Source organism: Rhea americana, unplaced genomic scaffold, assembly GCF_003343005.1.
Source record: "Rhea americana isolate MKP2758 unplaced genomic scaffold, rheAme1 scaffold_455, whole genome shotgun sequence".
NCBI classification, from domain to species: Eukaryota; Metazoa; Chordata; class Aves; order Rheiformes; family Rheidae; genus Rhea; species Rhea americana.
The window spans coordinates 52,321-62,258 of NW_028186596.1; the positions used below are offsets into that span (position 1 = coordinate 52,321).

The following is a 9,938-nucleotide window of genomic DNA, read 5'->3' on the forward strand; positions in this document are numbered from 1 at the left end:
TGGGGGGGGGAAGAAGGGGAGGAGGGAGCGGAGCACAAGCTTAGCTCAGCCTGGGCTTTGCAAAGGAGGGCAGAGGCTCTGCGGGTTGAGGGGGCCCGGGGCGAGCGGCGCCTTTCCACAGATCTCGCCTCCCGCACTGTCTTGCCCGCTCCGTCGGCTCTGCCCCCAACCTGCCGCCGTGAGCGGGCACCGAGGGGCAGCAGCCTCGCCGGGGCCACCTTTAGAGCCGACGGCGGCTGCGAGGTAGGGCCGCGCCGACGGGGCGGTGCCCGCCGCCGTAACCAATGGCTTGCCTCCGCTGTTTAAATAGACTTGTCCTGTCAATCATTTTCTTCTTCGTCAGCCTCCCTTCAATCGCCATATTGGGCAACTGAGAAAAGGGCTCGTCTCCGCTTGTTTTTTTCCGTCTCGCCCTTACTACGCGGCCGCGGGGAGAGCGGCGAGCCGTGCGGGAGCGGCGGGGCAGCAGTGGGCAGCGCGGAGCCGCCGGCCGGGCCGCGGAGGGCAGCGCCGTTTGCAGCCTTGCGCGCTCGCCCGCGCAGCGCCTGACCCGCCCGGGYTTAGCGGCGGCGGCGGCGGCTGTCGGGGCTCTCCTCGCCCCGGCTCGGCGCTTATGCGATTCTTTGCCGTCGCCTCTCCTCCGCGGGCCCGAGAACAGCGAGAAAAACAACCGCCACCAGAAGAAAGAGGGTTGGGGGGGGGGGACATGTCAAACGTACGCATTTCCAATGGGAGTCCTACCCTGGAGCGCATGGAAGCCAGGCAGTCGGAGTACCCGAAGCCTTCAGCTTGTAGGAACCTCTTCGGGCCAGTGAACCACGAAGAGTTAAACAGGGACTTGAAGAAGTACCGCAAGGAGATGGAGGAGGCATGCCAGAGGAAGTGGAATTTCGATTTCCAGAATCACAAGCCCCTGGAAGGCAGGTACGAGTGGCAAGCTGTGGAGAAGGGGAGCTCCCCCGACTTCTACTTCAGGCCCCCGAGGCTACTGAAAGCCGTCTGCAAATCCGCCGGCCACCAGAGCTTGGATGTAAACGGGAATTGCCAGGCCGTGATTTTTGTTGGTTCTCAGGGAATCTCAGAGGACACTCACTGTGTAGATCAAAAGACTGATGTTTCAGAAAATCAGACGGACTTTGCAGAGCAGTGCACTGGGCAGAGGAAAAGACCTGCCACTGACGGTAACGTACCCTTGCGAAACCAGCGCCACTTTTCCGTGCGGGCCCCGGCGGTGTCAGTGCTGCGGCTCTCGGCCCCTTCGCCCGCACCTCACGCGTCCTCACTCCGGGGGCGGGGGGGTCTGCCGGGCACTGTTTTGGGCCCCCCACCCTCCCCGTCTCTTTTCGCCTTAAAAAGCTCAGTTATTGTTTTTACGTCCCAGGAGGGTCCCATGCTCAATCGGAGCCGGTGGGTAATTTGCAAACAAAAGCCCTTCCGCACCTAGTAACACCCTCTTCTGCGGAAACCCTGTTCCTTCCGAGTAGAGCAGCAGCACCAGGGGTTTCATAACGCCTGGGTGAAGCAAAGGGCCGACAGGGATTTTAGATAAAAACAGGAAGCTTGTCTCTTTACCTAAAGAGAAGTCCTCCTGTCGTTCTCCCTCACGTAATCGATAGTTGACATGGAGAGCCGGGAGTATGCCCTCCCCAGCCCCAGCTACCTCTCCGGATGCCGAGCAAAATCTGGCAGGAAAATATTTTAATATCACTGTTCCTTCCCTCCCCCTTGTTTTTAATTTTCCCCTCCTAGATTCTTCTCCTCAAAATAAAAGAGCCAACACAACAGAAGAAGAGGTTTCAGAAGGCTCCCCCAGTGCAAGTTCAGTGGAGCAAACACCCAAGAAATCAAGTCCAAGAAGACATCAAACGTAAACTGTTTAGGTAGGTTCCCACTAGGACCTAGCGTTAGGATGGCAGTAAGGCACAGAAAAGGAAAGCGAGGGGGTATCCTGACACTGTAGGGAGGATTCAAGCCACTCCGGGCTGGCTGCTAAGGCCTTTCTCCCCCGAAACTTTGACGGTTTTTCCCTGGTGCGTAGGCGTGGGACGCGGACAGGTTTCTTTGAGAGGAATAAAACGGAGCGCGCAGGCTCGCGCCGTGCTCCGCAGCGCGCCCCGCGCATCGGCTGCCCGAGGTGCGGGGGGCCGCGGCGCTGCGCCACCGCCGCCTCTTCGCATTTCGCTCGCTTAGATAAGGGAGGCTCCTCTCCCAAAGGCTGCCGGGCCTGCGCCGGGGCGGAGGGATAGAGTTTCAGACGCGACAGTTTTATCATGTCAGGTGACAAGGCGGGGGGGGGGAGCGGCTGGGGAGGCCCCCCCCCCCCGATGCTTTTGCACGTAGATTACAATGTCAGCATTGTCTTCACACGGAGCAGCCAACTTTCACCCCAGGAGGGCTGAGTAAATAAGTAGGGTTGAAGAGGAATCGGGGCGTTTTCTTCAATTCCAAGCTAGGCAACTTTCTCCCCACGCACACAGTTTTGGTTTTGGTTCAGACGGTGCCAGAAGGGTGCGTTTAGAGGGAAGGAGGTGGGTTAATGGGAGTTGGGTTTTTTTTTGTTGTTGTTTTTTGTTTTAACGTGAGGGCTGGGGCGGAGGGAATTGGTAAATTCTGCCGGCGGTTTTGGAGTGGAGGTTAGAAGAAAGGTTTAGAAACACGATTTGCGATTGTGCCGGAGAGATTAAGCTGTGAAGTAGAAATTGCAACAAATTAGTCCTGCTGGGGTGAGCGGCGGCGGAGCACGTCAGCATGCGTGTCTATGCAAATACTGCTACTACCTCCCGTTTGTTTGGGTGGGGGAAGCTACTCGGCAGTAGGCAGGCGGAGAAGGGGTTAAACCTGGCCAAGAGGAGGGTTCTGGCCTTATTTATTTTTGCTCCCGCGGCACAAAATGCGTTTGTATTGAAGAAGATGAGGAAACGCAAAGGCGGCGCCGCGGGCCCGCTTACTGAGGGCCTGCAAAGCAGCCGCCCCGCCGCGGGAGCATGACCCGGAGCAGCGGGAGGCAGCGGGGCTGCAGCCCCGACGGGCCGCATGGCCCGTGGGGGCGGCAGCCGGGGGCGCCCGCCTCGCGCTCCACGCTCCGCGGAGCCGTCTCGGTCTGAACCAGTTGCGCCTTCTGGGCGGCCGCCGAAGGAAGAGATCACGTTTCTTTCGACGTTTCTAATATCTTCACCCATCTCCTTCCCGTTGCAGAGCTCGGAAGGTGCGTGTCCTTGTTCATCGGATGCCTCGGAGGGTCCGTGAAGCAAGGGAGGTGTAAACTTGTAGTAAAAATGAAAATACATATCGCCGATCTCCATCGGATGGAGATCCTGTACAAGCACTGAAAAACAACAACAAACGAAAACAAATAACACTAAAATTTTAGGCACTCTTAAAAGGCCTGCCTTTAAAAGCATTGGATGTAGCATTGTGCAATTAGGTGTTTCCTTATTTGCTTCATTGTACTACCTGTGTATATAGTTTTTACCTTATGTAGCACATAAACCTTTCTGGGGGGAGGGAGGGCATGGAAGAGAGTGACTGATTGAAACTTGCTTTCACAATCTAGCAAGTAAAGAAGCGAATGAAGAAAAGCAGTGTAGGGTGTTTTTTTGTTACTTAAAGATGTATTGTCCCTTTAAGTGGGTCGACCATGTTTTTCTTTATTCCCCCCCCCCCCTTTTTTGTGCACCATCATGCTAACACTGGTTATAGCAGATTATTAGAGGCTGCTTGTTAAATTTGTACTTACTAAGCTGAAGAGGTGGGAGCTGTGATGATTCCGTTATGTAATAGCAAAAGGCTTTGTTCACCCGCCTCCCTCCCCTCCCCAGCTTTGAATTCCTATAGCAAATTTGAATGCTGGTAAAAGTTTTATAAATGCATCCCATTGTTATGTTGCCTATTAAAAAAAAAAAAAAAAAAAAAAAAAGCTAATCTGGAGGGCTTCTGCTCAAACCTTGAATATTGTTTCCTGAGCTGACCCACTTCCCAATGTGTTTGTGTGTGAGCGAAAAGGGATACTACATCTTTAAACAGTATTTCTACATTGCCTGTGTACTTGTATGTAAAAATAAAAAAAAGTTTGAAGTGTACCTGTGTACATAACTCTGTAAAGACACTGAGAAATTATACTAACTTATTTATGTTAAAAAAGATTTTTTTTTTAATCTAGAAGAAGATATTTTCCCCATAAAGCCAAAGTGGCATGTTTTTGTGCATTTGTAAATGCTCTTATTTGGTAGACTTTTTAGTTTTTTTTTTTCCTTTTTCTGATAATATGGCTGTGCTTAAAGGATTGCAGACTGAGCCAATTTAATATTTTTTTTGTAATGTGTGGGAAAAAAATCCAGATTGATACTGTTTCACATCAAGCAATCAATAAAGAAAACTGCCATATATAAGAAATATGTTCTTTATTAGTGTGTGTTTCCACTTCACTCTGTGTGGCACAGGAGGAGATAAGACTACTTCAAGAAATGCAGCAAGTTTCCTTTGGGTATCTTGTCCTGTGTTTTGAGCACAGGTGAAAGTAAGGAATATACCTCACTCTCTACAACCTTAGTGCCATGCTGTGATTTCTCCTTCATTGGGAATAAGGTGTACTCAAAACTGGAATTTCCTCGGGAATATTTTTTGAGTGAAAAGAATACGTAGTTTGAGGTACTTCTCACTTTGTTGTTCGATGCAAGACAAAACCTAAGTACACTTCTGCTGTTGGTTCTAGGTCACACCGTCATCAAACCTCTGGTTTATCCTCCCAGATAGAGGCTGTTCTTCCATTGGCAGTGTGAACATAGGAAGGTGTCAGCAACATTCCTCTTATCTGAAGGTTTTTCTCCTCACAATCTGGTGCCTTACCACTGCTGTTAYTACTAACAAAGATGGCGCCTCCCCCGCCCCCCCCCGCCCGTCCCAGCAGATGCGGGTGCACAGAGCTGCGGGCGCTGCCCTGGCCCTACAGCCGAGCTGGCTTTCACTGCCTCGCCGCGCACCGCCAGGCTCCACCGTCTCAGGCTTCCCCCAGAGGAGCAAGCACAGCCCCACACGACTTCTGTGCAAGGTCGGGACGGGCGGGCAGCAGCACACCCGTGCAGCGCGCGGCGGCGGCAGCATCCGCAGCGCCAGGGGCTCCACACCCGAAGTGGGTGACACTGTAGGCCGGGGAGGCCGCGTTTCCCTGCCCGGCAAAGAGCGACGAAGCCCCTCCAGACTTGCCTGGCGGCAGAGCGCAGCGGCAGCGTTTTCATCCCTCGGGCTCGCGAGCTGAGGAAAAACATCCAACTCACCAACCGGGGCTAGGGGGTGAGCCCTATGCGCCTCTTACCSGTCCCTCGCTCGGGTCCTCCCCCTCCCTTTCCCTAGTGCAACGCGATCCTGTTGTTTATCCCGGCCGCGCCTGCGTTTGCCCTCTATGTGAAACCTCCCCCAAAACTGTTTCATGTTGGTCTGGTGCTAGGAAGGGACAGGGAAAAGGCACCGACTCCCCCCCGCCCCGGACTCCTCGCCTCCGGCTCGCTCAACGCAGGGCGGATGCCACCGATATGGTTGTCCCAGGACCAAGGAGAGGAGCGGACACCGCTACGGTTTCAAATGGACTTTCCTTCCTCCAGCTGTAAAGGATCGCTGAACACCCTGCCCTCCGCCCTCCCCCAGTACACTCCGGTATCCCGCCCCCCACCCCCAATTTGACTGTACACTGCCCCATGGCGGGGGAGCGCTTACGGGAGGTGTATGCAAGTCAGGCCGGATACTGGGCCGGCAAACGTGGAAAACCCTCGCGAATTTAAAACAAAACCAAACCAAAACTTTTTTCTTTTTTTTTCCAGCATGAAGAAAGTGATCATGATGGAAAATAAACAGCGGCGCCTCCCCGAGCCAGCCTATCCTAGCGACCAGCGCAAACGAAACCACCCCTTGCAGCCGCTGCTGGAAGGGAGTTAGGGAAAGCCGCCGGGGGGGGGGGGGCAAACAGGGCAAGGTCAATGCCGACGGGGGAGCCCCTAGACCCGGGCCACGGCAGGTGGGGGACAGCGGCCAGGGTGCAGCCTGCCTTTCCATAAGCTATAATTTGCCTTGCCTTCCTAGCGCCCCCCTCCCCAAGAGAGCCGCTGCGAAGAAACCAACAACGTTATTAACGTTATTTTATATATATATATATATAAATTGCAGCCGATGGTGCTTTTCGCCTCCTTTTCGCTTTTCTTCCCCTCCCGAGCAGCGCCGCCCCAGCCAGCGCCCCTTTTCACCTGGGGCCGCGCCTGCCGGGAACGCAACACCCTGGGGAGCGGCGCAGGCCGCCCGCCCCCGCCAGCTTCGAGGCCGAGGAGATCCCCGGGGAGACGAACGCAGCCAACAGAAAAACAGACAAACGAAAAAAAACAGTGGAAGGGAAAGACTATACACCAGCCCTGCCCGGGGGGGAGGGGCACGCTTGCAAACCCGCCCTACTCCCCGCCCGCGGGGCCAAACGCGGCGCACCCTGCCCCTCGGCCCAGAGCACCACGGTCCCGGGAAGCTGGGGGGGGGGGGGAAGCGTTCCGCACCGCTCCCCCAAGCTCCCTCCCGGCGGCGGCGCTCCCCGCCGTGCCGCAGCCGGGCGCAGAGCCGGGGGTGGGCAGGACCTCTTCCCCCCGCCGCCGGTGTCGGGGCTTGTTGTGGCAGAGGGGCTGGCAGCAGTGGAACCCYGCGGGAGGAAGCAACTCGCAGCGCCGCAGGCTTCGGGCAGATTTAAGGTGGCGCTGGGTGCGGGGCTGTTTCAGGCCTCCTGTGCCCACAAGGGCCTACACGGCGCGTTCAATTTATATATATTTATATATATATATATATGTATATTCCCTCCCCACCCCCTTTCCTGCGTTTCCTCCTCTGGCGGCTGGAGGCAACCTTGCCTCGTTGCTTTTCTTTGGCTGGCGGTGCTTCCCTGGCCCGTTGGGGCTGCGGAAAGAAGGGGCGGGGCGGGGAGGGGGGGAAGACGGGCCTGGGCGGGGCGGCCGCACTTTGTGCGATGCTTGTTTGGGTTGAGCCCTGTGCCGTCAGCCAGCGCCGCCCGCTGCGGTCCGCCCTGACTGATGCAATAGGGCCCAGCCGCCGCGGCCGCGAGCGCTCCCCACGCGGGAGCGCGCACAGGCGCGCCCGCAGGCATGCGCGTCTACTCTTGACACCCGTGCAAATAAGCGGGCAGGCGCGCACGTACGGAGCGTCACGCGCAGCGGTGCGCTCGTATGCCAGGCCCGTCAGGCGAGCACAGGTATGCGCACCCCCCCCCCACAAACACCCCCAGCATATCCCTACACACCCCCACACACACTCTCCTTGCACACACACATTAACCCAGGCAGACACAAGTGTGTGCACCCATGTCCACCCCAATGCACCTACAGCAGTGTGGTGTTGCATATGCGCGCTCTGCTGCAGGTGGCAGAGGTGTCCCTGTTCAGGGGCTCAGGCTGTGACACTGGTTGGGGCGTGTCCCCACCTCGCTATGGGGCATCACCTGCCCTGTTCTGCAGGACCCCAAGGGGTATCAAGTGCAGTGGCACAGGGGGCAGCGGGATATTTGGCCCCAGTGTACTTGTGTGCCGTGCCATAAATGTGGAAACTAGTGGTGTGGTTCCTGGGGGAAGGGTGGTGGGTTGAGGGCAGGGGCAGGAGGCAGGAGGATATGCCCTGAGGCATGTAGGCCTGGCCATGTTGCCCACATGCCCAGGGCAAAGGCAGAAGGTGGCTAGGCAACTCGAAAAGTGTCCATGGAGCTTTGTGTTGCCATACAGGTTTCTTGAGAAGCTGCAGAGCCTCACCTTCAGTGGGTACCATAAGAGCCAGCCAGGAAAATCCCCAGACCTTCGCACTGCAGTCCCTGGTTTGCACTGTGGCTAATTTTAAAGTTCCACATTTATTTTCTCCTACTTTGTTTCATCTCAGGAATTTACATTCCCCCTCTTGGTGTGTGCCGGGCGTGGGAGCATGTGCACCCACATGCCGCTGCACCTCTTGCCCCACCATGAAGGAGTGAGACAGCCCCATGGGAAGCAGGTTATGGTATGTGCAGAGGGCACCTATATGGAGTGTGTTGGGCTATACAAAGCACACAAGGTCTTCTATAGACAAGTTTTACATTCTCTTACATAAACCTGTTTATTCACATACCAGAGCAGAAGGATAGGACTGATTCCTTGTGGACTTGGATCTAACCATTTTTTTCTAGAGCCCTTTACTGGAAGAAAAAGTGCTTACAATGTATCTGTAAAGTCAAGACTAACCCCTACTGTTATCTTTTCAAATGTACAGCTCGACTACTTTTTGTCAAATAGTAAAATTAAATGAAAATGCAGTTTTCAGAGATCTATATCCCTATATCTGTTGAGTAGTTTCAGCTGAAAAAAAACTGAAGAAACACTGAACTTCTTCTAAAGAAAACATTCCGTTTCAGAAATGTCAGCATGATTTGTTTTGATATCTTTTTAATCATGATATTTTGATGATGACATTTCCAACTTTGCAGTTTGAAATGTCACATTTTTGCATTTAAAAGGTGATCTTTTTTTTTAATACCCACCAAAAGGAAATGTGTACAATGTAATGGTTGAAAGAAAATGTTGAGTGTGAGCTGCAGTGAAATCATAACATTATGTTGCATGAAGTGTTTTGGTTTGTCCCTAGATTAGATCTTTTCTGCTTTGATTTTACTGAAAAACCTGGAAGACTTTCTATTCTATTTTGATACTGACTTTTCCCCCACCTTCAGTGTTTGGTTTACTTACTAAGCTGAAAAAAGGTATTTCTTAGAGTGGTTGGGTAGTATCTGCAGTTGTGGTTTGCTGTGTTTCACACAGGCTAGGCCACCTCCTTGATCCAGGAAGGTTGCATGCATTTCCTCTCCCTGCCTGATTTCTGCCTTGCCCACATCAATCATTTCAAGACTCACAATTAGGCAAAAAGATATAAGGAAACATGTTTTTCTTCCCTGTTTGTCTTTTCTTTTCCATTAAAAAGGAAATCATTACTAATTTGTTTTCCTTAAAAAGTAGGTAAATATTTTTTTTTCCTGTGTTGATTTGGCTGATAATATCTGCCTAACTAAAACAGAATCAGACTGTCCACTCTTTTAAGCTTCATCTGCTTTTGCCTGAAGAAAGCAAACCAAAACAGGGTAGCAGTATAAAAAATCCCTCTAAGGGAGATTACTGAAGATGCAAAACAAGTGCTAAAATTACAAGTGAAAGATATGTTTTTACCACAAAGCTTTGTCCCCAGCCCTCTCAGCATCATCTCACTATTTCTTAGATCCAGCTGCACAGGAGCAGCAGACCAGATGTGGTGGGGTGCCTAGGTGTSCTCTCTGCCCTTGGGGAGCCTTCCCCTCCAAGCTGGAGCCTCCTGAAGAGACAAAGAGAGAGAAGTCACTGCCTGCAGACAAAAAAATATTGCTGACACACAGCAGGTGAAAACCAAGTCAAGAGCTGACCTGTTCCCAGCTCTCCTATTACAGGGTGCTCTGATAAACAAGAATCTTCGTTACTTGTTACAGGGTCAACTTCCAGCCCTAAGCAGCCATTGTAGCATGTGAATGGAGAGACCCTGCCTCAAAGAGTTTATAGTCTGAAGCCTGGGTAAGAGAAGCAATATGTAAGTGTGATTTACTCAGAATATCAGACAGATGATCTGCCTTCTGGGTGTAAAGAACCAGGGCAGAAATGTGGCTGGTTTCTCTGTCATGCATTAGGAAGCAGTAGTCATGCTTCCTGAAGCCACAGTTGCTTTCCCTTTATAGTGCACCTTCTGTTTCTCTCAGCCTAACCTGTAGTCAAAATTTTAACTTGTCTTCTTTTGCAAGGAACAGACATGTGTTCGCATATGTCTGTCTCCAATTGAGATATATTTGAGTTAAACAGCTACAGCTGTTCTGCAGTTTTTTTGATTTTAGCTTTTTTTTTTTTTTTTTTTTTTTTTTT

At 52.7% G+C, this 9,938-nt stretch overlaps 1 protein-coding gene and 1 long non-coding RNA gene across 2 annotated transcripts; both read left to right on the forward strand.

The window, feature by feature from the left end:
- The first annotated feature begins 650 nt into the window (after positions 1-650).
- Positions 651-3,916, forward strand: CDKN1B (cyclin dependent kinase inhibitor 1B). The gene is made up of 3 exons (XM_085316178.1): positions 651-1,181; positions 1,750-1,880; positions 3,196-3,916. Exons 1-2 carry the CDS (start codon positions 707-709, stop codon positions 1,869-1,871), a joined length of 597 nt encoding a protein of 198 aa, XP_085172304.1. The 5' UTR covers positions 651-706; the 3' UTR covers positions 1,872-1,880; positions 3,196-3,916.
- A 1,199-nt stretch (positions 3,917-5,115) lies between these two features.
- Positions 5,116-5,931, forward strand: LOC146589466 (uncharacterized). Its single transcript, XR_014897168.1, has 3 exons — positions 5,116-5,289; positions 5,444-5,649; positions 5,814-5,931. It is a non-coding gene; the product is annotated as an uncharacterized LOC146589466 (long non-coding RNA).
- The last annotated feature ends 4,007 nt before the right edge of the window (positions 5,932-9,938 follow it).

Bases quoted from the DNA above. Each gene is read 5' to 3' on its own strand.
- CDKN1B (XM_085316178.1), top strand. From the start codon at position 707: ATGTCAAACGTACGCATTTCCAATGGGAGTCCTACCCTGGAGCGCATG. The intron at 1,182-1,749 runs GTAACGTACCCT...TTCCCCTCCTAG, and splicing joins GAAAAGACCTGCCACTGACG to ATTCTTCTCCTCAAAATAAA.